Source organism: Phyllopteryx taeniolatus, chromosome 13, assembly GCF_024500385.1.
Source record: "Phyllopteryx taeniolatus isolate TA_2022b chromosome 13, UOR_Ptae_1.2, whole genome shotgun sequence".
Taxonomy (NCBI): Eukaryota; Metazoa; Chordata; class Actinopteri; order Syngnathiformes; family Syngnathidae; genus Phyllopteryx; species Phyllopteryx taeniolatus.
In genome coordinates, this window is record NC_084514.1 from 18,633,034 (window position 1) to 18,660,212 (window position 27,179).

Consider the following 27,179-nt stretch of genomic DNA (forward strand, 5'->3'; position numbering starts at 1 on the left):
ACGTTCCTGTTTTATGGCGAGTGGACAAACTTTGGCGCCATGCTCGGAAATGGCTGCTCCCAACCAAAATGCCTGAATTCCTGTTTTTTCGGGCATGGCTTTCTGAGACATTTTTGTGGGTCTACCCGTGATAGACATGTCTACCAAATTTGACGTTGCTCAGTCAAACTGGCTTCAGGGGCTGGATTTCTTTGTCAAATTCTAGAGGGCGGTATAGGGTCAAAATAGGTGCTTCAAACCAAAATGGCCGATTTCTTGTCTTTTTGAACATGGCTTCTTGAGACTTTTTTGTGGGTCTACTCATGATAGACATGTCTAGCAAATGTCATGTTGCGAAGTGAAGACTGGCTTCGGGGTCTGAATTTGTAAACAATTCCAGGGTGCGCTACGAAGAGTACCGTAATTTCTCGTGCGCCCCCATGTATAATACGCACCTCTCCGGATATGTTGCAATGATTTTCCCGAGTGTCACTGAGGGCACCGGAGGCGGGAGTGTTGTAGAATGATGACTTTGTCAATAAAACAACTTCCTGTGGAAAACACTTCCGGTGAACCCACGAATACGAAATGCGACATCGGCGAGGACGAGTTTGTTTTTATTTACGGCCGCTTCAATGTCCGTCAGTCAGGTGGCTTTTTGACTGGCTGCGTTCCGTTCCACGTCACAATTTACGGCGGCATATCGAACACGGTTAATATTTAAGATTGTTCCAGACCCTATTATCGGGACAAATCCACGCTTAACACACCTCAGACCTGAGGATAATCTTGTAGGATAATTCTAGAAGACATAAAATAGTCTGACATTTGCGGTCCTTGGTCAGGAAAGGGCAAAATCGGGACAAAAACAGCCTGAGTGTCTCTGTGTGATAGATACAGTCGATTATATTCCAGCCAGTGTAGTGTCAAATCACAAAGCATTTCACGTCGAAACTCTACTTAAAAGTTAAGTTGCATTCCGACCTGAACAATTGTCTAGCCATGTGTCAAAAATGAAAATGACCCTAAAACGCCTACTTCAAAGTAAAATGGCTGACTTCCTGTGCCATTTTGTGTGTGTGCACGCGAAGTGAGTGAGAATTGGAAGTGTGTTGGTCGACGGACACGATTGAGTTTGCTGTCCAATTAAGATGAGAGGAAATCAAATGGCGAGCGAGCAGACGAGAACGTTCTGTGAAGAGGCCCGCGAGGACTTTCCGAAGCCGGACGCTCGCCGCCGCCGCTGCTTTACTTTGACGTCTGGCCAACGGAGCGACGGGCAGCTGATTCCTCTCGCCAGCATACCTTGAGTACATTCGCCATCAAGCAGTGGTGCATGACCTCATGACGCACAAAGGTTGTCCTACTTTTTTTTGGGCTGCTACGTCGCTGCTGGCCTTGGCAGTGTCCCTGATATACTTTTATGTTTATACAGCGGCGTGGGGCAAAAGGGCTGGGCCCGACCACAAATAGCTAAACTCCTCAAATAATTGCCGCTCCTAATTGCCATGAAAAAAGTCATGATTTTCGAAAAATAAATGATATATGAATCAGGGGGAGATTGGGTCAAAAAAGAACAAATACGCGGGGGGTTGGGAAAAAAATATCCGCAAATTAGCGGGGGTTTCTGCAAATGACGGGGGGGGGATATGTTTCCCCTCGAAAAATCTGCAAATAGGTGAATCCGCGAATGTCGAATATGCGGGGGTCCGCGCACGGTATGTGCGTGCATTTCAAGAAGGCCAAACAAATGGTGTCCCCAGTTTACGACAGTCGGACCATACGACGTTTCGACGTTATGAATCCATTGTGTTTGTTTCAAAAAGACTTTTTCAAAAGAATTCCAATGATCAATTGGAAAATAATGTTAAATGTAAAAAAAAAAACTTCTTGTGACCAACAGCTCACTGAACTTTTTCAAAATTGAAAGGTTTTTCTGTTACAAACGACATGCATTGAACCCGCAAGCTCAGAAACGTGCGAACCGTCCGAACGCGGGCTCCCTCGAAGATTTCGAGCGTGGCGGGATCTTGCCAACAACGGCTCACTTCATCTCGTTAGCTGCCGATGCTATTGCTAATGTCGCCGTGCGATCGAACGACACCTCAAAGTTTGTCGCCGAATCACGAGACGCGTTGGACAACTGCACGCCGCCGCGGATCGGTCATTCTAATTAGCGGGCGGGCAACAGCGATCAATGGTAGCGAGGGCTAATTAACCCCTGGTGTGGCGGACGAGGCCCGCGGGGAGAAGAGCAAGTTGGATTGGAATTGATTGAGATTTCCCCTCAGTAGTCGGCTAATTGCGGCGGCGGGGTCGAGCGACGGCGTCGGGATTCGATGCCATTCACGTCGAATATGAAACACTGGAAATGGTTTGGTTTTGAAGTTCACAAAGGGGCCACAATGGGGGCCTCATATTTGGATTCACGCGTAAGTGCTCTGCCGTGTCAAGGTGGTTATTAGTGTCTACAATTGTTTATCAAAGATACATTTTCTTCCGCTTATCCGGAGTCGGGTCGCGGGGGCAGCCGGAACTTTCTTCTCTCCAGCCACGTCGTCCGGCTCATCTGGGGGAATCCCCACACGTTCCCCAAGCCATACAAAAAAATCATAATAGTAATTGAAAAAAAGCCAGTATTTGGTATTTTGTGGCGTAACATTCCAAAATTGTCTAACAATTAACTTCATTTACTGTCCATCATTAATCAAGGACATATTGTCAAAAGTCAAAATTGTATTTACATTGGCAAGTATAATATTAATGTGACTTTTTTTTTTATTGCTTTATTATTGAAATGATTATTTGTGTCAAGATATCTAACGCACGTTGGTTTAGTATTTTCTTGCATCAATAATAGACAAGTGTTATAATTGTAATTATTTTAAAATAAAACATTGAGTCAAATATATTCTTACATCTTTCTATAATTGGTTTTGTATTGCATTTTTCAAAAAATTACTTTCAAAAATGAAAGCAATGAGAAGAGGGGGGGAATCTGTTTTTTACATATTTCATATAAACAGCAATATAAATAATTTGCATGTGTCTTTTTAATGAAAGTCCCATTAAACTGACAAAAAATGTAAACAAAGCTACACACAGAGACATATAAATTCACATTGATGAAAACCTCCTTGGCAGATAATAAATGTTTCATATTGTGTACTATGCGTATGTAGATTCACTCGGAGGCCACTCACGTTTATTATTTAAATTGCGTACTAGCAAGTTAGTCAGCGCAGGCTAACTGGACCTTAATGCATTCGGGGGTTCTGCGCTCCATTTTGCGAACGGAATAACTAATTGTTGCGGCGCGTGCCGAGACGCTATTAGCGAGGAAGCGTTGTTTACAATCATTGATGTGCAGCCCGCAGGGCCCCCCGCCCGCATCGGCGCCGCTTCCTTCTCCGCTCGTCCCGGCCGGCCGGCTCGCCTGTGGGAATTGGGCCCGCAAATGAATAAAACATGGCGCCCATTTCATTTCAGACGTCGTAATGAGGCACTTTTGCAGCTGAGTTTCTCCCGCCACTGGTGGAGAAAGAGAACCGCGCCGTGTCGTGCCATTAAAAGCGCCACGTGACGCAAATTAGCGAAAGATCATCGGAAACTTTCGCATAACAAACAAATGCTTTCCTCGCTTCACGAGAGCAGTTTGTAATGAAGCGTGCAAATAGCTCGACACAGCATTCAAAGTTTGGGAGAGAAGACGACAGCAGTCCGTGAAGCAGCGCGGCGCCTCCGCTTCACTTGTGAGGCAGATGTAGCTTGACTTCCAAATTTCCTTTTTTTCTTGCCACGCTCCAAAAACCTCCACGTTGAAATGAATGAAAATTCCATTCCACAAATTCGGGCCCCACATAAAACACCAGCAAAAAGGTTTTGTAGTGTGTTTTCAATGTGAAAAATGGCACTCTACGGTAGGGTACGGAATAGTACGGTATGGTACGGTTTGGTAAGGTATAGTACGGTACGGTATGGTATGGAACGGTACAGTACGTTATGCTTTATTTCCAATCCTCAGTATGTGCAGAACACACAGAAGCCTAAAAAAAAAAAAGCCCACTGTCACTGTCTAGCAATAAGGCCACGATTCGTACTCATGTCCAGATTTTCATTTATTTCTCGTCACAAAATCAAAATCAAGACACCGCGAATACTACGGGTAAAACCGAAGTCCAAATGAGTCCTTGAGGCTAATTACCGTGTGCACCTCCTGAACACAGTGTAAATGTCTCTGTCCATATATACCAGGGGTGTCAAACTCTATTTTTTGTCTCGGGCCGCATTGTGGTTATGATTTCCCCCAGAGGGCCAAAAACACTGTTTAATCATCACCAAAACATATTATTATCATTACACAACAAATTGAGGGATAACTAGTTTTGAAATCAGAAGACAAGGATAATAGTTTGTTCAAGTATTGTTTGTTACTGTCGAAGAACTGTTCGGTAACAGAGAAATGCCATATCTCAACATTATTGTTTATTATTATGACAATTTGGAATTTGGATTACAGCTTTGAGCATGATTTGCTTTCGCGGGCCACATAAAATGATGTGGCGGACCGCATCTGGCCCCCGGGCCTTGAGTTTGACATCATGATATAAACCATGTGTTCCTGCTTCCACATCTGTCCTTAATGTTTTCTCACTTCTTACCCACAATTCCACACTGCTTCAAACAAGACCATGGTCATGTGACCGTACACCTGCACAATAAAATGTCTTCACAAAGGTTTTTATACAACTAAACCATTTTTTATGGCAAGTTATTTATAAAAAACTCCTTTAAGTCTCATTTATTGTCTTATATTTACATTTGTATTGAGTAACCTTTGTTAGATACATCATGAAATCAAAATCAAATCTATTTTGCATTTTGAAACATAAAACAAATTTCCATATATAATGAAAGCTGTCTTTCTGACAGTTACAGTCACAAACAAAAACCATAAACAATAACAATAATAGTTTGTGCTTCATGATTTCATTTATTTTTATTTTTTTAATGCTTTTGCACTCCAAACAAATGATTTGCGCTCCACTGAGGCGCTTTTTAATGAAGCATGCTAATCGCGTAATAGCTCGTCCATCACGCCGTTCAAAGTTTTGGAGAGAAGACAACATTAGTTAATTAAGAAGCGGCCCACTGTTTCTATTTGCTGGTGCTATTGGAGACTTGTGGAGACGTTCATGTTATATCGTCTGTCTAAATGTGTTGCCACAAGATTTATGTTTCAATATCTGTCGCTTACAGGTTTAGACCAGGGCTGTCCAACTCATTTTTGTCACGGGCCACATCGTAGTTACGACTTCCCTCGGAGGCCCGCTACGACTGTGAACCCATGTAAATGAAAGATTACCACGTATATTCTAATTACATACAGTATACACAACACATTGATGAATAACCAGTTTTGAAATCAGAATCATCTTTAGGCACTGCATAAAGCATATAAAAACATGTTTTTCCAACTATAAACATAAAATGATGTGGCGGGCCGGATCTGGCCCCCGGGCCACCAGTTTGACACCTGTGGTTTTGACGACGCTATTTTTGTTAGCCAGTCTATGGTCTTTTGCATTGTGGGTTAGCATTAAGCTAAGATATTTGACAAGACAGCGTTTCACTCAGTGTAGTCCAGCCATCGGTTGAAAATGGATAATCTTCACCCAGCCTTGCTTCTGAATCATCGGTGAAAAAACAGTGTGTAGTTACTTTTTCGGCGCTTGTACGATCAACGTTTAAGTCAAGACATGACATTACGATGCAGCAGTTCTGTTAGCATTTAGCACTCATTAGCGTCTTTTGTCACTTCACACATTTGTTGTTAGCACTATGGCTTCAAAATCAATTCAAACCTGGAAGAAAAAGGAATGAAACAAGTAGAAAATGGCAACCATTGGAATGAAATTGGCATAGCATTGCTTTTTTAGCATTTGTAATTAGTTAGCAATGCTACTTCCCGAGTCATGAGGGTCATTACAAATGGGTGGATGGATGGCACCAGTAACCACGGTTACTGACAGCGACTTTAATCTGCCTCAGTGCACTTTTATTTTTTTTGAATCCCCCTTAGCTTCTGGGGAACTCTGCAAAAATTGTAAGCGTCACATTGAAATTCATTCGGTGTCCCGGCAGCACTGAGCCCCGGCGCGTTTTACAATTGCAGTCTAATGAGGCGGGAGAAGAAGAAATATTATGTCGGGAAAAGACCTTAACGTTATTCAAGGAGCAGCCTCAACGTTTAAAGATTTGTTTTGGCGTGTGTGGTCGGCGCTTCGGGCTGACAGGACGGAGATGGGAAAATGAGCATTTAACGAGGAAGTTCGGAGCGTTTGGCGTAGCTGACGAGAGCTCAGTTCAGCGAGCGTCCAAGGACGTCAGGGGAAGTGGGCAGAGTACTTAGCGTTAGCGTCAGCGCTAGTATTACGGTTCAGAGTTGTGTGCAGCGCTTGTAGGCTACAAATGATTAGTTCAAGGGAAGATCAGCTCTGTTAGCGTTAGCATTTAGCACTGATTAGCTTAGCTTATTTTGCTTCTGACGTGATGTCTTTGGCGCCAAACAAATGTAAGTTGAAAACTAGCGTTTTAAACCCAAGATTAAATACTTAAATACGGTAGTTTAAAGTTTGCCTTAGCTCACGAGAGCTCGGTTCAGCCAGCATCGAACTTAGCATTAGCATCAGCGCTAAAGTTACACTGTTTGCACTCCCCAAATATATGACGCTCCCACTTGCTCCCCCGGTCGATTCACTTTTCCGGGCCGCTTTGTCGGACGGTTGTGATTTTAATCTCCACTTGACACCCGCTCATCCGTTTAATCCAAACAGCTGTTGGCGAGCAAACAGCAACTTCCTGCGCCGCGCGCCATTAATTGGACGTAATTACAAAAATCATTTGCCAAAAAACAAACCACGCCGCTGTTTGTTTTCCATGTCTGCAAGCCTTTTTTTTTTGTAACAGATTTTATTTTATTTTTATTTTTGCTGTAGTTGCCAGATCTCAAACTGAATGGATGGTGACATACTGCCCTCCAGTGGCCAAACCCTGAATTGATCCAAATGGTTAATTTTCCTGCACTGGTTTTGTGAGGACGCTGAGATTTCTGAGTTTCCTGAAGACAACATCAGCCGGAAGGGATGGGTGCATGAAGTTAAGAAGACCTGAACAACCTCACAGTTGTTTTCTGTGTTTGTGTGTGTGTGTGTGTGGGCGGGGGCAAACGATTTCAGACTGTCCATTTCAGACTGTCCCTGAAGGCAACACCAGCCTGATTTTGGCTTACTGACCAAAAGCGAGGAAAAACCTGATTTGTCGTAATTAAATCTGTCTCCAGAGTATTGAATGATTCATGAGATGTTAATTTAATGAGTTCCTCTTGATATAAATTATAATGAAAAATCTAATACTAATAAACGTGTCCAATTTCTTTTACTTACTAAAAGTGAGAAAAATGGACTGCAGTGCAATTCCCTCGCTGCTCGACCACAACAGTTAATATTTTGTGAAATGTGGAGTTAATCTTTTTTTTTTTTTTTAATAATTTTACTCAATTATATATATTTTTTTTAAATGAATCGCAATGCACTTAGCTGAGAAAATGTGGGCTTGTTGCCACATTAAACACAAAGACGAGATGATTCTAACAATCGTGACCACGAACAGATCGTCTTTTGAGCCTTTAGCGCCCCGGCAAAAAGTCTCTTCTCCTGCTCGGCCAATCTGCATGGAGCGCGTTTAGCCCCCGTGGGTAACGGCTAGCTATTGTGACAGTCCAACATTTGGAGGTCACTTGTTCATGTAGGCGGCCACGTCCTTCTCCAGACTCTGAGCGAAGCGGTGGTTGAGGAAGAGGAGCTGGCCGTGAGGAAGAAGACGACTCAGCAAAACGTCCACGCGGCTGCTCTTCAGCAACACCTGGGAAATAAATACATCGATTATTGCATTAAAACAAATAAGAGAAATAAATTGCATGCACGAGAAAAAATAAGAGAATGGCTATGTGTGGCTCCTTCGTGATCGACGTGACCGGCCAAAATGAACGACCTCGTCTTTTTCTTCTACTCACCAGCGACCTACCGGCATCTGTTATTCATTACAGAGGTTTCTAAAGCTGATTTTCACGGACGAGCTGCGCAAGACCCCCTTCCACACCGATCCGTTGAAAAACGTACTTGATGCAAAATTCGCCGTCGATGGCAGTTGGATTCCGCTTGACAGATATGAAGTTAAACAGAGTCAACTGTGCTGGCTCCTCTCGCCAATTATTCACGATAACCGCCGCCTTGCACAACGCAAATGCTGACACCAAGCGGCAGGAATGCCCCAAGTATGCCCTCGGGCTTCCTCCTCACCTCGCTGCCCTGCCCCAGCATGTGCAGGTGCTCCAGACAGTGCCCGGCCAGGTTCCGGAGCGTTCCCTCGGCCAGCGGCGGGTTCTCGTGGGGCTCGCACACCATGACGAAGGCCAACGAGTTGACGGCCAGCCAGAGCGCGCTGACCTCCCGCCAGTAGGGGTCCCCGTCGCGCAGTCTCAGCACCCCGCCGTCGGCCTCCTGCAGGGCCAGGGCTTCCTCGCCCGGCGGCGTCTGCGCCGGGGGCCGCCCCGAGGCTTCCCGGCGCAGGGAGACGGCGCTCTGGACCTGCCTGGTCCGGACAAAATGACAAAAAACATCTTCGTGAGTTCATGAATTGACAGGTAGGATATTTTTTTTTAAATGCATAAAATAAAGCAAAATTAAATTCAGAAATATCATTTCACTGATTTGATAGTACATTGCAGCATATCTGCGCAATCCACAGATATGACACAAATATGCCTCACCAGTGGCTGTGACCAGAAGAAAATAATAACAATAATAATAATCCCTTATATATATTTACATATAAAATATGTTAAAGAATAAAACAATAACAGTAAATTAATACCGTATTTACAATAATATTACAAACAACAATCAGTAATTATATTTATTATACTAGTACGAGGCGGCACGCTGGCCGACTGGTTAGAGCGTCAGCCTCACAGTTCTGAGGTGCGGGGTTCAATCCCCGTCCCTGCCTGTGTGGAGTTTGCATGTTCTCCCCGTGCCTGTGTGGGTTTTCTCCGGGCACTCCGGTTTCCTCCCACATCCCAAAAACATGCATTAATTGGAGACTAATCCCAGCCATCATCGGGCAGGAGGCGGGGTACACCCTGAACTGGTTGCCAGTTCCAGCCAATCGCAGGTCACATAGAGACAAACAACCATTTACACTTACGGCAATTTAGAGTCTTCAATGAAACTCGCATGCATGTTTTTGGCATGTGGGAGGAAAGCGGAGTGCCCGGAGAAAACCCACGCAGGCACGGGGAGAACATGCAAACTCCACACAGGCAGGGCCGGGGATTGAACCCGGGTCCTCAGAACTGTGAGGCTGACGCTCTAACTGGTCGCCCTGTATATAAATATACTGATACCATTAAAAATAAAAATCTGCATATAACAATTAATAATATATACTATACTAATAATATATTGATTAAAAAACTGGACAAAAACGGTACAATAAATTACATAATTAGGAAATGTATTTAAATAGTAAATAATACCAATAATAATCTGTACATAAAAATGTAATAGTACTATATATAGTAGTAGTAGTAACTATATTGATTTTTTTTAAAAATCAGACTGTACAAAATATAATAAAACTAGTTTAGAAATAATGCATTAATAATCATTATTAATAATATCGTGACCGCAAATATTAAGTGAACGTGAACGCCGACTATTTTGACCCCGGAAATGACGACACGTCCGTGGTCAGCCTTCCTTCACGTGGATTTGTTCGTCGACGACAACAAGAGGAACCGAGCGACGTACCGGGCCACCACTGCGAGCTTCTCGGCCGACAACAGTCGCCTCTCCTCGCCGTTGAGCTGCCGCCGCAGCCGCCGGTCGCCCCGGAAGACCGCCTCGTCCGCTCCGAAGACGCGGGAGTAGAGCACCCTGCTCTCCCCGGAGGCGAGAGCGCTGATCGGGCACACAGTGTGGATGACGAACGCCAGCACCATCGTGACGATGACGACGACGGCGACGGCCCAAAACAAAAGAACAAGAAAAAAACTGCGACTCGACAGTCGACTCGCTTCCGGGTTTGACCACGTGCCCCGGCTGTGACGTATTCTGCCGCTCTGTGTCGTGACAGCCAACAGATGGCGCTCATGGATCACGTCCATTTGACGTACGACGATTTGATTTGATTGGTGGAATTCAATGACTTAAAAGAAAATACAAATATTAAAACCTGTCATTGAAATTCAAGAACCTTTTCAGTTGCTTAAGCACTACTCCTAATACTAACTACACTGAAAAAAAAATCCTTTGAATTCGAACATAACATCGCTTGCTCGTGATTTATAAAGGGTTAAAATAATATTTGATTATTTTCGAAGAGGGGAAATTAGTTCGCCACATTTTAATCATATGCAACCAGTGCACTTGATCGGATTTGGTACTTTTTCCCAGTGTACTACTATCACTACTACTACTAATAATAATATAACAATAAAATCAAATTGTCAAATTTAAATATACAAATATATATATAATTATTATTAATTACAGAAAGAATAGTAAAGTTAAAAAATACGAAAAAAAAAATACATAAAAAATTACAAAAATCAAGTATCTTCTCCACATAGTTTAATAATAATGAAATCATAATTTAATAATAATAATCATCATAATAATAACAATAATAATGAAATATGAAAAACAGATATAATACAATAAATATAATTAAATAAAACGGAACAAATAGTTCAAGCATCTCCTCCGTATGGTTTCAATTGATATAAATACGCATTATACCAGACACAATGTTCACCCTAACGTGATTTGTCCTACATGGAAAAATGACTATTTTCAAATTATTAGATGACAAACAAGTGATTTCAATCTTCAAACGTTTGTTCTTTCTTGACATGAAAATGTCTGTTTTGACATCAATGTAGATTCAGTTGATCCACATTGATCAGTTAAAGATGATTCCGATTCCGAAAAGTAAGAATGAAAGTGAGTCTACGAGGCCATCTAGGAGCAACACGGTCTCAAGAGGAGTTGACTTTTTTTTTTGGCAGGGACGGCCGAACAGAAAACACACACTGCAATTCGTCGACGTTCCCTCCGCCGCGTCGTCGACCTCTTGATCCGGAAGGCCTTCTGGCGCCCTCCCTCAAATTCTTTGCAGATTGGGACCATCGCGCAGCGTTTGCGGTCGTCAAAGCAAAATACAAAATGGAAACGAAGGACAGTGAACACAACATCAGGACGAAACAAGAGTGAAAAGAATTACCTGGTTGAGCTTGCCGAGGAAGCTAATCTAAGACTGACGACTTCGGCTGGGTTTCTTCGTTCTGGAGCTTTGGTTGGTTTGTCTTGAGATTTCAGATTTGTGCGTGTGTGCGTGTCCACTGTGTCCTGCAGGCTGAAGCTCTTCTTCCCAAAGCAACTGAGAGAACCTGTTTTTTTGTTCGTTGTTTTTTTTTTTTTTTTTTTTGTCCGAGCACCTCTCGAGCCAATTCTGTGTGACATCGCATTTGAAAGTGTCGATGTCATGAAAAAGCTGTGTGACATGGAGTACTTGTCATTTTTATACACAGCCCTGCCAAATTCTGCTAGATGTCATTAAGATAAAGGAGTGTCAATGATGAACACTAACTCCATCCACTCTGACTTTGGGAGAGTTCTACATAATTTAACTTCAATTTTTCATTTGATTTACATTTTTTTTTGGGGGGGGGGTATTTTTTAAGTCGTAGGTTTTTCTTTTGTTTTTTTTGCATGAGCCTGTCTTTTGGACAGCCTGCACAATAACATTACATTTAATTCATTTTGTATTTGTCCATGTTTTGTTTGTTTATTTATATTTGTCATAGGCTCCTCCAGCACGCCCGCGACCGTAGTGAGGATAAGCGGAATTGAAGATGAATGAATAGTTTTTGCATAATCCTAGGCAGTAGGTATATCATTTTTTTATTACATTTCATTCGCCCCCTATTTTTTTTTTTTTAAAGTATTGCCATTTTTCCCTCCATCATGCTTGGACATGGTACACGATTAAATTAAAGTGATAAAGGTGTATTCATTTTATTTTTGTATTCATCTATTTTTGTATTTGTATATTGTATTATTTTTTTAATCATGAAGTTGTAGTTTTTCCATGATCCAATGTGCCACATCAAACTTTGGGTGATGGGTAGATAATTAAAATGTCATTAGATTGACTCGAAATTTATTAAAGCATATATAGCATTAAATTGTAGAAAAACAGTATTCAAAAGTTGGAATAGTTTTTGGGAAGTTTGTTTTTGCATAATCCTGCCCAACCCAGAGATTTTTCCTCAGGTTACACAATTTAATTAGATTTACCATTTATTCCTTTACATTTTTTGTAATTATGAATTTATTTTAAGTACATTAGTAGTTCCTGTCTACTGCAGCAAACAGGGAAAAAAAAGGATTTCCAAAAAAACAAATGTACAGTACTAAAGATTGTAATTAGTTACTGTTTTTTTTATTGTTCCTGTCCGTCCCAGTTGAACGACCGGCGATACTCATTTTTCTTGAATTTCTATTTCAAAAGCATTGGGTGTGTTTAAATGTGCCGCCTGAAAGCGGCCTCGTTCCGAGCGTGAGAAGAGCTAGCGGTGTGGGCGGGGCCAGGCCCACTTGTTCCACACGCAAACAACTCCTCCGAGCTCCTGTGGCTCCCCACGTGACTTCCTGTTCAACTCCAGTCAGGACACGAGTGTGGAATGTGTGTGCGCGTATGGGGCGCGGGCACGAGCAGAGGCCACGCCCAAGGCCGCTTTGAGAGGGGAATTTGAATGTGTGGCCTACTTTGAAGGGAATTCAAACGTGTGGCCTACTTTGAAGCCTGCGCGCCAAAAGCGCTGACCGTCACCATGGTGCGTTTGAGTCACGGATCATAAAGCGGAATTACTGCAAGCACACCTCGCAGAAAAAATGTGTGCAAGGTTGCCAGTGCGGAGGAGGACAAAAGATCTCACGTGTCACGGAAAGCGAACGGCTTTCACGGAATCGGCTCGCGGCACGGATCAAGTTGCGTTCGTGTGTGGGGGGGAAATAAAAAAAAATAATAAAAACTTTGGTTGAAATTCTTTAAGCAATGTTAATTAATAACACATCTCAGTGCTACAGACTCCAGTAAGAAAACAAATGTACACTAAAGACAACTGTTAGTCACTTGCTCAGATGTCAGTGTTAAAAAGATAGACCGTCGCATATTCATGAATCGGCATCCACAGATTCACCTTTCCGCAGATTTTGGTTTCAATTTTAGGGAAAAAAAAAAAAAAAAAAAAAGTTTAAACTTTTTTTTTTTTTTTCCTGCAGGGTAACCAAGCCCGAAAATGTTTGTCGGTGGTTTAGTCAAGAAAGATTTTGAATGTGATCGGTCAACACAGACAGAGCCCCAGTTATGAGGGTGTGCACACTTGCGCAACCACATCAGCTTTTTTTACTGACCCTCTTAAAAAGTTATTTTAATTGACTTGTACTGGTCGTAGGTCACATTCATGGTGAAAAAAGTTCAAAAATTAAAATAATTACAAAAACCTGGCACTTGAACAGGGGTGTGTAGACTTTCTATATCCACTATTGAGCTGTGCAATCAAAAAGGATCAGAATGAAAAACAGCCGTAGGCAGGAGTTTAAACACACACTGATCTTTATTGGGAAGATCTCCCAAGAGTCATGTGCCAAAATCGGGACCGCTCAACAAAAACACGAAATTGGTCGGCAACAACACACATGCCAATTTGGTCCCGCTTTCTTTCACGCTCCGAACGCGGTTGCGCATTTGCGCTACTGCCGGACATCAACAATCTCGCTGCAAATTTGATTCGGTGCTTCTCGAACGGAGCACAATAAAACAAATCGTAAAAAACAGCAATAAGAACAGCCACAGATGAAATTGCGGTTAAAACGGGGAACTCGATTCATTTTTAAAAACGTGTGATTTAAAAAGGCAGTGGACAGCAGGGGAAAAAGTCAACAAAACAAAAAATCACCTACTGGTTTTGTAGGCATGTAAGTACTGACACATTGTTAAAGTGGACGTCGGCAGCGATGGCAGGAAGTAGGTCCAAAGCGGCGGGCGCAGGCAGGCGGCCGGCCAGCAGGCGGCGCTCACAGCTTCTTGAGGCGGCTGTACATGTCGCGCTTGCTGCGCTCGCCGGCCCACGAGCGACTCTTCAGGCGACACGTCCTCAGGTCCTCGCGGAAGTCCTCGTCCATCATGGGCCGGTACGACTCGGGCTCGCACTGCATCTGCGAGTATCCACAAGTGAAAAACATCTGGCCCGTTCCGCTAAGCAATAAAGTTTCAATTCGTTGTTCCCGTTGCCATAGTTTCTTCAGACACCCGCACCACGTTCATTGGGCTGCGATGCACCAAAAGAAATATGCACAGATGAAGCCGTAATTAAAATACTCGTTAGTTGCAGCCCTAGTGCGGTACCAAAAAGGCGGAACTCGATGGGGTCTCAGTAAGTTTCCACGGCATCCATTCCCAACAGTCTTAAGGCGGCGTACCTGGAAGAGGGGGAAGAACTCCTTGTATCCGCCCTTGAGCACGTACAGCTCGGGGTAGTGGAGTTTGGGGTAGTCGTTCACGGTGCGGTCGCGCTTGCGCACGTAGCGGCACATGCGAGGGCCGCGTTCCGACGAGAACTCGCAGTGGAACACCACGATGACGCGCTTGTCCGGGCACGACGCCGCCACCGGCGTCCGCAGGAGGAAGTCCTGAACCTCGTCCTCCAGGTAGAGATTCAGGGCGCCCTGACAGAATAATAATAATAAAACAATTTACAAAGTCTTTGTGACAGTACATATAATAAAACAAATACATTTCAGTTATAAGGGGGAAAGGGATAAAGTAATACAACAAAAAAAGCATTCATTTAGTTGAATTTTCCTAAAATATTTACAATTTAAGTTTTTCTTACTGTACAATAAATCAATGTCACGAATTTGGTATTCCCCCCCCCCCCCCCAAACATTTGATAATTAAAATCTACTTATAGCACGTTGTGAATAAAACAAAAAATGTAAAAGAAAGTATTTTAAAATACATTTTGTTCATTAGGTGACTGGTTTATGAATTGAAATTTTCAATATTTTTTTTTAAACTTTTTTTTTTTTTTTACAGAAAAATTATATAATTATCACATGGCTTTATTAATTCTAAATAAATTAACTAAATAACTGAACAATAGCCATATTACTTTAGTCCGTCATATTAAAGAAAATGGTTTCAAATTATCTCAAATAAACCACATTTTACATGCATTGTTAATTGTTTATTTTTTATTCATTTATTGTATTCTCATACTATTTAACGTTTGGAGCATACAAAAATGTAAACAATTTTCCACATCCATCAAGTTGTTAATTTATTAGATAGCTTTATTAAGTTGAATGAAATTACTTACAAATATTTTTCCAAACTCTATTTCCATCTACAAATGACCCGACCCGGGTGTCCATCTTGAAAATCAAATGCGCCCCTGGAGCTCAGGACCTTTGACCTCGGAGCGTCGCGGCGAGCTCACCTTGATGTGCCCGCCGTCGAACTCGTACGGGTAGCGGCAGTCCACGATGATGACTCGCTCCACCGCGTGACTGAAGCGGCCCTGCAGTGCCGCCACCAGCTGCCCAAATCGCAACGAAACGTCACAAGTCAAATCCAAACCGCCAGGACATTTCGTTACCGCCGTCGCGATGAGAAGCATTGCCGTCGCGCCGCGCTTCATTTAGCAAGGTAAAGGACCAGCATTACACTTTTCGCACCAAAATAATGTCGCGTCATAAAGCAACGGCAGCGAGAATTCAGCTTTTCGTGTTTGAACGCGCGGTCAGCTGCCTGCATGAAAGTTGGCAGTGAAACGCAAGCGGGCGCGTGAAGAACCAATTGAGGCCCAGCGAGTTGCTGCCCCAATGGGCTGCAATATACAACAATAACCAAAGTCAAAGTTGTGGTTTGCTGCCCAATACAGTAAAACAAAAGTATAAGTTGTGGTTTGCTGCTTAATTGGCCTGTCGTAGTTAACGAAAGTGGACAACGGAAAGCAGTTGCACTGGACACTACGGACCCTCGCGCCGGTTTCAACCGGGCCCATCTGGGTTGTCGTCCGACTAAATGGGCCGCCGCGTACTGTAAAATAGAAGTGAACGCGCTCGCACTTTGCTGCCGAAACGACAGCCGGGTTTCATAATTGCGGTCGCTCATCTTTAAGTTGTCGCTTATTTACTTCGTTTCGTAATCGTTGCCAGTGAGACCGGCAGGCGCACGGCTTACCGTTTCCGCCGTGACATATCTGAGGTCCTGATGTTGGCCGTCCACCGTCGGCAGCGCGTAGGGCTGCAAAGCAGCAAGAAGAAAAAGTGGACTTAAATTGCAAATTCATCCTCAGACAAACGTTTCGGGCCCGTCGAGCGGGGCTCACTTTGGTGAAGTCTCCAATAAGGTCTGCGGTGCCGTCGTTCCTGTCCAGAACTTTGTCGATCTCCATCTGGCAGAAGGACTTGGACCTCTGCAGCTGCAAGCGAGCCTGAAGACGGCAGCAGAAGAAAGGATTACGTTCAGGCAACAGGAAGGCGGCGCTCTCTTTCGCGTCGGCGTCAAAAACCGACCGTCTGGGGGGAGCGCATGTCCTGTTCCTCTTTGTCGCCTTCGGAGCACACCAAGCTACGGCGCCGCTTGACCCGCGCGGGCGTGTTGTCGTCTCCGGGGCAGTCTGGACGCTTGGTGCAGACGCGGGACACGGAGGGACTGGGCATAGACGGGGAGCGGAACAGGCTGCGCGGCCGCCAGCTGATCACGGGCTGAACAACGACAAGATGGTGTTCCCTTTTGAGAAGCAAAATTAGCTCGTCGAGCCACAAAATGGCGGAACCGGGCCGGAAACTCGACAGCGAAAGGAAAACCGCCGGTGCTCGTTACCTGCCTCGACGGGCTGCCATAGAAAAGGAAAAGTCAAGGGAGCGCTTTGCTGCCTCAGAAAAGTAAACACTAGCTTGTTGCCTCAACGGGCTGGCACTGAAATTGAAAGTAAACGTACAGTTGCAGTTCGTTGCCTCAACGGGCTGCTACAGAAAACACAAACAAACCGTTTGCTACCTGAACGGGCTGCCAGAGAGAAACAGTTTCCTGCCTACATGGTTTACCTTAAAAAAAATTACTTTCTTTTTTTTTTTTCTCCTTTCTGCCTAAACAGCCTTCCACAGAAAATCTAAGTGAACATGGAAAGCAACGGACACATGCAGGATTTCACTCCACTAGCAGAGGGCAGATTTGGTTCAGGCCCAACGAGTTGGCGAGCAGACACTCACCGAGTCGTCTCTGAAGCCGTCGGCCACTAGGGGCGCTGTGAGCAAGCTGGCCATCCCCTGCGGCATGTCGGCGGCGGTCTGGAAGAAGAAGTAGTCAGCAGCAACCCCCCAGGCGATCCGTTCGCGTGCGGTGGGATTTTACAGAAGAAACAACCTTACCGCCATGTTGTCGTCCAGCACGTCCAGGAAGCCGTCGTCGTCATCGTCGAGCGCCGACGTGAGGGAGGAACGTCGGAGGAACAACGGGCTGTTGTCGTTAAACTCCAGCTGCTGCGCGGTGGGGGGTGATGACAGCTGCGAGACAGCAGTTCCAAAAAAAAAAAAAAAGCACAAAATTAATGACGTAGCAGCAGTTCGCTGCCTAAACGTGCAGCCAGCGACGACGAAACATTCAAATGAAAAGTCATCTGCCTTACGAGCTGCGATACAATATGAAAACAAACCGTGGCCTAAACCACGTGCCGCAGGAACCGAAAGCATAATTCGTATTTTTCTGTCTAAATGGGTAAACCGAAAAAAAAAAAATATATATATATATATATATATATATATATATACTAATAAACCGTAAGTTTGCTGCTCCACGAGGGAGCTCCAGAAAATGAAGGCAAACAGTTGGCCTCAAAGGTCTGGCATACAAAGCAAAGTAAAGTGCTACTTGCCGACTGACCTGGCTTCTACAGAAAATGAAGGTCAACGCTTCGAAGCCCCCCCCCCCCCCCCCCCAAACACGTCAACTCAGCCGTCGGACGGCGTCTCGGGAAGGAAAAGTTGCGGTTTTTGGGCGCACGTACGTACCATGAGGGCCGGCGCCGAGTTGGGGCGGTGGGCGAACGCGTCTTTCGGGGGGCCGCCGTTGAAGGAGCGCACTCTGGTGCGGGACGCGGGTTTGGTGGGCTTCTTGAACTCAAAGCCCTCCTGCGGGCAACAAACGGCACTTCAAAAGACGGCACGTGCCACGGTCACGGCGACGGATCGACGCCGGCGACCGACCTTGGAGAGGTTCTCCTTGTTTTCCCACTGAGACGACGGCGACGACGTTGACGAGGCGTCGTCGTCGACACGGTCGGGCTGCTGGCCGAATATGCCGTAGCGATTTGCAACCGGTTCGGATCCCTTCAGGGACGGACTGAAGCAAAGGAGCTGAAGCTGCAAAAGACAAGATGGCGGCCACACAATCACAACCGCATCAACGCGCCGCCGCAAACAAACGAGTCAAGTGTGTTAGTCGGCCGCATACATACGCAGGCCGCCGCCGGAAATCCTCAGGAAAAAAAAAAAAAAAACTAAACAGTTTGTTGCCCGAACGGGCGGCCAAAGAGAATGAAAGCAAACCGTAATTTTCTACCTAAAAGGGCTGCGACAGCAAGTAAATAGATGGAGGCCTCAAAATAATTCAAGCAAGCAAGCATATTTGGTCGCTGCCACAGAAATAGGGCAAGAGTAGTTGGGGCCTTCAAAAAAATAATAATAATCAAATCATAAATACTAAATTTGACAGTAGAAAGCAAGCGGCTTGAAGCCTTAAGGATTGAAGTCATCGAATCCAAGTCCAAGGAGTTTGCTGCCGCATGCTGTAAAATTAAAGTGTCACGATTTGCCCCGCTATAGCAACAACAAGTTTTACACTTCGTAGGCCTCAAGTGGCAGTCGTAGCTTGCTGACGCAATCGGCTGCCACAAAAAGAAAAATAAAATTTAAAAAATAAATAAATAAATAAATAAATAAATAAGCACACAGCGTGTTTGCTGCCTGCAGTGTCAACAGCCTGGATATGACCATTAGCTTACGGCACTGACTTTTGTGACTCACCGGTAAGGAGTTGTTCCGTCTGATGGGCATCTTCCTGTGAGGGGAAGCAGAAGAAGGCGTAAAAAAAACGCAGTTGCGAGCAGCCAGCTGCTCGGAGCTTGACGAGGTGGAAAACGCACGCGGGCCCGACCGCCAGATGGACAAAGACGCCGACTTACTCGTTGACTCTGCTGGACCGCCGGATGGCCTTCTCGAACCTGCCGACACACAAAACTCATTGGAGCCCACTGCGAGTGCTTTTCAAACGGTGGGCTCTCGCCGGCCGTTTTATTGGTTTACGTGCAAGACGAACGTTGCGCCACGTCTCGGGGGAATTGTGTGCTTCGTTTACTTTTTTCTTTATCCAAGTGCAGTGTTAATGTTCAAACTGTGCATAACGTCACTGTGGTTTTTAAATCCAGTACAAGTCATTTTATTTAAAAATAAATAAATAAAATTAATAAATAAAGTATAGTTCGGTTGTATTTAACTTTTAAGTCCAACACTTTTGCCTGTAATCTAAGAAGTCTTTCCGTACGTATTTTTTTATTTACATACATTAAACCAGTGTTTAAGTTGAAACTGTGAATAATGTTTTTTTTAATCCAGTACAGTACTTTTTTTACATTACATTGTACATTCTTTCATTTTTCAGTCATTTTTAAAAGTTGTACTTAACTTTTAAGTACATTTGACCTTTAAAAACTTAAATTTTTTGTAATGCATTTCAACTGAACCATGATTGAAGTAGTTTAATTCCAATTCCTATACTCGTAATTAAATGCAGTGTTAATGTTCAAAGTGTGCATAATGTTACAGTTGTTCAGTACATTTCAGTTGTGTATAAATTTTAAGTGCAATACATTTGCGTTAAATATTAAATAAGTACAGCTATACTTGAAGTAGCATATTTTCGTCTTTGTCAGCCTAATGAACTGCTGTATTTTATTGCTCGGCCACAACGGCGGAACTTGGAGAGAAGAATTTTTTTGAGGCGGTACTTTGTGAACAAAGTTTGAAAAGCGGCGTTTCAACCACGTGAATGAGACAAAACACACCCGTGTTGTAACGGGCACGGGGGCCTATTGAGGGACGGGCGAGCGATCGGGAGGAAGTCCGGGCGGCACCTGTATGCTAAACCGTGACGGGGGAGGGAGGGCCGCAGTAGCAGAAGCGGGCTAAGCCGGCAGATGCCTGCCACGGCCGCCTCTTTTGTTCGTCGGGGACGGGGGAGCGTGTCCCATTCAACGTACGAGCCACGGGCGGGGCGGGGCGGCGCTGGGGTGTCTGCCCTCCTTTCGAAAACCTCCGGCCCTGCGCCTCCAGTCCGGCTCCCATTGAAATAACGGCAGACGGGTAGAGCGTGCCGAGGCCCGGAGTGGGTGCGCTTGGGGTATCGTGTACGCCCCCCCCCCCAGAACACCGAGCAGCCCGACAGCTGTTAGCGAGCTCAGAGGCCTCTGCAACCAAATGCTGCTGCTGTAAAGGAACTCCCAGCTGGCAGCAGTGGCCACACGCAGGGTGCCCAACATGGGGAAACGCTAAGCGAGAGTCCAAATGCAGCTAAACGGGCCCTCGTCCCCCCCCCTTCAATTGGGAATCCCCAAACTGATCGGACTTCAACTTGTTGTTTCTTTTTTCCATTCTAACTTTCCCTTTTTCCATAACAATCCCTCAAAATGATCACGTTTTGACATTTAGATGGCACACCCAAAACGGGTTGCAAAGTAGCGCCAGGCATCTGACCCTTGGATAACCTCTCGGAATTGAAGCGTCGAGTTTGCCAAAGCTCTGGAATTGACCCAAAATGGAGACATTCCGGCTGACTTTTTGGGTCCTTTCTGTCAAAGTTGGTAGGAATAGGAATGCGATTATCAGGACCGTTTTGATCCATATCAGCTAGTAAGAAATCATTTTAAAACTGGGTACATTTCAGGTAACCGTTTATATATTCAGTTAAGTTTATAAGAGATGCTGCCGACCCCGGAAACTCCGTGCGCTTTTGGTTTGAAGTTAAAACCGAGATAAGTGAAAGATCAGCACTTCAGTTATATTGAAATGTTGGGAAACTTAACTGTAGAAAACTTTAGACAGCCATTTATGTTTTCATTGAACTTTAGAAGAAGCTGTAGAAAATCAACTAAGGAAAGTCGTGCCGATCTGACGGCCTCAGCTGTTGAGGCTTTTCGGAGTCGCCCAGGGTGAAAGGTCACGAAAAAGCTGATTGCTTCAAACAGACGGCTTTTACGTACGCGTCCTCCATTTCCAGGGTATCGATGGGACTTGGGGAATCCATGCCGAGGCCTACGGGACCACAGAAATTGCACACCATTAATTCATTCCAAATAAAAAGAGACAGATTACACCATGGGCCAAACGTGAACGTGATGAAGAGTTGCCCGACATTGGAGATAAACGCAATCAAACATAAAAGTGCTTCAGAGAGTAGCTGGATTTTCTGGGGCCTAATTTGAAGAGACAAAAGCTGACCGGCGTCGGAGGAGACATCCGAGGCGAAGGAGGGCACCTTCTCCAGAGGGGGCGCGTGCTTGCTCCTCTTCGGCGTCTCGCACTGGCTGCGGAACAGGAAACGAGTCAGCGACACGACACCCGCGGAGTCAAACGGTTCCAAAGGCAGAAAAAGGCCAAATACCTCCCGAGTCCTACCAACTTGTTCATGTCCAGGGCAAGATTGGTGATGGGCGAGAGAATCGCCGTCCTGCACGGGGCCGTCTTGGGGCTCACGTCCGGCAGAGGCAACGAGGAAAGGCCGGGGATGTCGTTGGGCCTGCTCCTCGCGCCGGGGCTTTTGCTGCCCGAACGTTCGTCCATGCTGTCGTCTTTGGGCTCCCGGAGATTTCCGCCCTGCTGTCGGCCGCTCTGGATTTGTGTTGTTTTACTGGAATTCGGTGTCGCCAATTAGCAAGAGTTGTAAGCTAACCCACGAGCTAACCATTTAGCCTGCGCCGCTCCGAAGCGTTAACACGGAATCATGTCCGAACGAGCAATGGGAGAGGATGAATAAATGGGAAATTGAGGCGCTAAAGAGGCATGGCTGTTGGGGCGCTGTGCGCTGAGCGTCTCCCCGTCTGACAGCCTCCGCTTTCTGGCCCGCACGCAGCCGCTCCGTCCCTATTTATGTTCAAAATAGACAACGCGGAGCGGCAATCTTTCAGCCAATCGGAGTCGTTGTTACGCCCTCGCGACCAATCAGAACGGCCAACGACACAATGACGAAAGTCTTTAAATTTGTTTCTTTTTTTTTTATCTTCCCCTTTTTTTCTCTCTCTGCTGCTGTTGTCTTTTGTTTTCTATCTCTTCCTCTGGCTGCCATTTTATTACCAGTCGATGACAAAATTATAAAACATATTTCAAGAATATGAATATATGTAAACGTGTTTATGATCAATGTACAATTCGATTGGCGGAAGTGAAGTAAAAATCTGCCCAATAACTCCTCAAAAATAATAATAATAATAAAAATAAATAAACGACAACAAGATCGTTCATTTAGATGAGTAAGAACACAACATATAAAACATGTTTGCGCAGCATAACATAATTATGTCGGGACACAATTTGTGTACACGCTTAACTATTTGTTTTACCGCGATTACAATTACAACACAACGAAACAGACAAAAGCTAAATTTGTATGGCGTGACAGGCCTGATTACATAAAAACATAATAATACAAAATATGACAACATATATAAGGATTACAACTATTTTCAAACGTGTTTATTATCAGTTGAAATTCAGTGGGAGGAAGTAAAAATGGCTCCTCGTGCAAACAAAAGCGAGATAATTAAGAAGACACACTGATACTGTATGACATTTATACTAAACAACATTATGTTGGGACACAAACTGGGGTACAAATATACTCTTCCGGTGTTTTACAACACAAACAAACAGACATAAGCAAACACTTGATTACGTAACAGGCCAAAGAAGACAGAAAACAATGCCTTTTGTTGTCACTCTGCTATGTAAAACGAGATTGAAAGATAAACAAATAAATGAAAAAGATGAAACATTCCAAAGCAACATATACAAGGATTACAACTATATCATCAGAAATGAACACTGTACAGGAAGGAAGGTGACCGGCAGCAAGAATAGTCAGCACCATTCCATGTAAGATTCTCCTTTTCGCAAAGTTTATCGGATTTGGGAGTCCGTTGAAGCTGCCAAAACGTTGATTGGGTTGCGCCGATAAAGGGATCGAGTGCTGCGGCGGCGCAGTGTGCAGTGATAAGAAAATGTCATTGATGGCAGCTTCAATATCTTTAGGCGGCGGCTTTTATTCAGTGGGGGTGCGCGGCAGCCTCCTGGGCCGCCTTTTGTCCCGTCCTTTCAAAGCTGGGGTGTGGAGACCTCGGGAGCTCGTAGCAGTCTCGGGGAAGTTCATTAAAGCTCATTTGCATGCGCTATGTTCGCGCGTCCACGCAATGTGGATGAAGCCCGCAGAGTGCGAGGGGAACTCCAAAATGGAGGCCTGTTAGCATCTAGCTAGTGTGGATACGATGAAAAAGGTTTTCTCCTTTTCTTCTCAGGTGTCCTCCTCAGGTTGTTGTTTTTTGTTGTTGTCAATATCCAATATCAATGGTTCTTAAAATGATACATGTATTGCTCATGTACACTTTGCCATTTACACCTACAGATAATAGTATTTAACCACACGTGAGTAGTTTTGCTTCTTCCGATGCTGCTGACTATTCTTGCTGCCTTTTGTCCAGGATACGTTTGATTTCAGTTTACTCCGCAAACAACACACATGCAGTGTTTTGGCAACAACAACATGTTTGCACAGCTTATCTGGGAAAAGAGATTACAGTATCAGGAAAAGTGGTCTGGGAACATCTCCATGGAAACCTGGAAGCCTGCGACGCCTTTTCTATAAAACTCATTTTAAAGGAGATATGGGGTCTTAATAGTCAATATTTCGCAAACAAGTTGATTTGATGTCTTTTTTTCTTTTGCTCAATAACATGAAAGTGGTAGTCATTTGGTAAATAGGAATTGCCTTTGGAACGTTGTTGTCATATAGCGTTGCACTCTTACATGAACAAGAGCTAGCGCCCCAGAATTATGCTCAATTGCTCATTTAAAATGCTGATTTATTAGGGCGTCATCAATTAAAATGGTAAACACAGCGGCGGCCCCGCAGACGGTCTTAACGTAAGGGTCAAAAAGGTTCACGGGAAAGCCATCCCGACTTTCAATACAGACAAAAATGACACCGCGGAACACGTAGTCGTTCAAAAACGAAATATCTTCGGCTTCTGCACGTCATGTGTCCCAAATCTGGCTGAAGGTCAAATATTACATCAGGAAAAAGGCCTAAAATGGCTATTGAGTCTATTTTGGGGGCAATTGTTTTCTGCAGACATCATTTGTAAATCCACAACTATGGAATAAGTGCCAATGTTCACAGTATTAGACCTTTAAGTTATCATTAGCAATCAGCCTGGGCAATTTTCTTCAAAAGTCACCTCTTTACACTTTAATATTTCCTTTCATGGAGAAACTCAATCTTAAAAATAATTGCTATCGACGTATCTTGAAGTGAATTTTGACTCCAGAGGGCCACAAGTGTGTGGAGCTAATGGCTAACAGCATTAGTATCGTCTATCCTACATCAACTGTCACTTTTGTAATGTAGCGCTCAATAATATTTCAATCGAAACCTTTATTTGCCCGGAAAGGAAATGAAAAAAGTCAAGAAAGTAACATAAAGCTTCCACATCAAAATATTAGCTAGCTGCCAGCTCCTTCTCGCCACCTTTGCGCTCACGAGGCTAATACTAAAAAATGCTGACGGCGCAACCATGCGGCAAAACAAATGTGCGCAAACAATGCATCCAAAAAAGGACTTTTGCAACACGACGGCCGTGAGGTAAACGAGCTAAAGTGCGTTGGGGCTGCTCTGTGCTAATGATCACCTGTTTGAAATAGTGTCGATGTAAATGCTGACACACACGCACACACACAGAGATAAGGACGAATGCAAAACGCTGAGCTGAGTGTGCACTTTACCGCTCGTCCAATGCCCTTCGCGCCCTCGACACGCCTGTCATTCGCCGCCACTTCCTTTCCGCTCACGCACATACATTCGCAGAGGCCCAACATGACAAATGAATAGTCTTACACGCAAGATGGAAGAGCGGCACGAATAGTCAGCAGCATTGTATGTGGCAAAACTACACGTATCCATAAATACTATATATGCCGATGTGAATAAAAACTGGACAAATAAAGGAATACTACTGTATAGACGCAGATGTGAATAAAAGGGAGCAAGACCAGTCAGCAGCATTGTATGGAGCGAAACTGCAAATGTATCGATAAATACTTGAAACGGCAAACTGTACAGGGACAACTCAATACGATATTTACCGACGCGGATGATACAGCAGCAGGAATAGTCAGCGGCGCTGTAGCCGATTCAACTGCAAGCGTCAATAAATGCTCTATATGCAAGTGAGAATGGCAACTGCAAATGGATCAATAAATACTATTTGTGCACATGTGACTGGCGAGTGTACATCAATCAATAAACACTTCTGCGCATCCTGGAAGCAGACGTGAACGTGAGAAAAACGCCGAATGTGGCAATCGGAAGTTTTGCTCACTCGCGAAAACGCCTGAAACGACAGGGCCTCGTTGCCGTGACAACAGCTGATGCACGGGAGTGAAGAATGCGGGGCGAGACCCCGCCCCCCCCCCCCCCTTCATTAGATGCATGGAGACCATCGGTCACATGGAACCCCACCCTGGTGTGCATGCAGACTATTGTTCTCCTTCTTTGCTCCCCACCACCACCACCAAAGCGTGCGTACCCTCCAGTCAAACTACAACCCTGCCCCCACACACACGCACACACACACACACACACACACACACCTCTAGGCTGAGGCCAAGGAAGACTCCAACATCTGCTCGTGGAAGAGGAAGAGGACGGCAGATGGACCGGGGGAGCGCCGAGAGAGGGAGAGCTTGGAATTGTGGATGAGGAGGTGATGAAGAAGAGAGTCACGCTTCCTCCGTGACACGGATGACGGCGTTTTCGCCTCCAACTGATTCTAATTCCCCCCCCCCCCCAAAAAAAAAAACTATGACTAAAATGACTGCTGCGCGTCGTCTTCGTGAAGCCTTTTCCCTCCGTACACAGAAAAAGCTTCCAAATCCGTAGTTGTCGCGTTATCGTTTTGATATTTGTCAGAGGTTGGAGCGGGCACGAGTAGAGACGTCCACATACATTTGGGCGACGATTGATCGCAGTTTCCGGACATTCGACCTTTGCGCGCTTACGTTAAGCGTTTCCTTCTTTTGGCCCTGAGAAATGACAGTGGAACTAGATCCAGACAATATTTCCTGCAGTGCAAACACACGATTATCCTTCAAAAGTTCTGGGATCAAGTCCCTGCGGTCGACACAAACCATAAAGCAGTTCCGCCTAAAGTTCCAGGAACTTTGTGTCTTTTGTGCATGATGAAATGAACTCAATGATATTCTGCGCACTAACAGGACCTCTGGCCTGGTGTGTGTGTGTGTCTGTGCGTGTACTCGTGTTGAATATTGCATGTGGAGCGGTTGGCGGCCCATCTGTCAGCCGCCGCGCTTGCTTATTAATCATGGGTGAGGTCAGGGATTAAAAGTTAATATATTCAACAGTTATCAAAGGTAACCTTATTAAAAAATGGACTCCAGCAGATCACACACACACAAACTAATGGATTTTTTATTGATGACGATTAATTGGGCGCAAGGTCGACCTTCCTTACACCACGGGAACTAGAAAAGAACTACAAACATGGTGAATGCTTCGCTGGCATCACTGTGGAATTTGTATGCAACCCTTGACTTTAGACTACAGGAATAAGAACTACAACAATGCTGGGATCTTTGCCACTTGCTTTGCTAGCGTGTAACAGTTAGGATTTGGGCACTACAGAAAAGAACTACAAAAATGGGGGATTTGCTACTGTTTTAGTG

General features: G+C 44.6%; 2 protein-coding genes across 4 annotated transcripts; both read right to left on the bottom strand.

Moving 5' to 3' along the window:
• Positions 1-4,765: 4,765 nt before the first annotated feature.
• Positions 4,766-10,235, bottom strand: ap5s1 (adaptor related protein complex 5 subunit sigma 1). The gene is made up of 3 exons (XM_061794876.1): positions 9,852-10,235; positions 8,340-8,631; positions 4,766-7,902 (listed from the first exon to the last, which is right to left on the bottom strand). The coding sequence occupies exons 1-3, from the start codon at positions 10,205-10,207 to the stop codon at positions 7,774-7,776; spliced, it is 777 nt and encodes a 258-aa protein (XP_061650860.1). The 5' UTR covers positions 10,208-10,235; the 3' UTR covers positions 4,766-7,773.
• A 3,469-nt stretch (positions 10,236-13,704) lies between these two features.
• On the bottom strand, positions 13,705-22,346 carry cdc25b (cell division cycle 25B). Of its 3 annotated transcripts, XM_061794873.1 has the most exons (15): positions 21,832-22,343; positions 21,669-21,754; positions 21,431-21,482; positions 19,358-19,396; positions 19,200-19,233; positions 18,381-18,536; positions 18,186-18,305; positions 17,547-17,681; positions 17,388-17,465; positions 16,689-16,880; positions 16,502-16,606; positions 16,354-16,416; positions 15,608-15,706; positions 14,589-14,834; positions 13,705-14,324 (listed from the first exon to the last, which is right to left on the bottom strand). In XM_061794873.1, the coding sequence occupies exons 1-15, from the start codon at positions 22,008-22,010 to the stop codon at positions 14,184-14,186; spliced, it is 1,725 nt and encodes a 574-aa protein (XP_061650857.1). In that variant the 5' UTR covers positions 22,011-22,343; the 3' UTR covers positions 13,705-14,183. The 3 variants fall into 3 exon arrangements, with proteins under 3 accessions (XP_061650857.1, XP_061650859.1, XP_061650858.1); XM_061794875.1 differs by lacking the exon at positions 15,608-15,706 and having other exon boundaries at positions 21,832-22,346; XM_061794874.1 differs by lacking the exon at positions 19,358-19,396 and having other exon boundaries at positions 21,832-22,345.
• Between the last annotated feature and the right edge of the window lie 4,833 nt (positions 22,347-27,179).

What these genes read in the sequence shown, in the direction of transcription:
- ap5s1 (XM_061794876.1), bottom strand. Translation starts at nt 10,207, where the DNA reads ATGGACGTGATCCATGAGCGCCATCTGTTGGCTGTCACGACACAGAGC. An exon ending in AAGCTCGCAGTGGTGGCCCG is followed by an intron (nt 8,632 to 9,851) that starts GTACGTCGCTCG and finishes TGTCCGGACCAG; the next exon opens with GCAGGTCCAGAGCGCCGTCT. An exon ending in TGCTGGGGCAGGGCAGCGAG is followed by an intron (nt 7,903 to 8,339) that starts GTGAGGAGGAAG and finishes TTTATTTCCCAG; the next exon opens with GTGTTGCTGAAGAGCAGCCG.
- cdc25b (XM_061794873.1), bottom strand. Translation starts at nt 22,010, where the DNA reads ATGGACGAACGTTCGGGCAGCAAAAGCCCCGGCGCGAGGAGCAGGCCC. An exon ending in GACGGAACAACTCCTTACCG is followed by an intron (nt 18,537 to 19,199) that starts GTGAGTCACAAA and finishes TGTCTTTTGCAG; the next exon opens with CTTCAGCTCCTTTGCTTCAG. An exon ending in TGCTGGACGACAACATGGCG is followed by an intron (nt 17,466 to 17,546) that starts GTAAGGTTGTTT and finishes TTCTTCTTCCAG; the next exon opens with ACCGCCGCCGACATGCCGCA.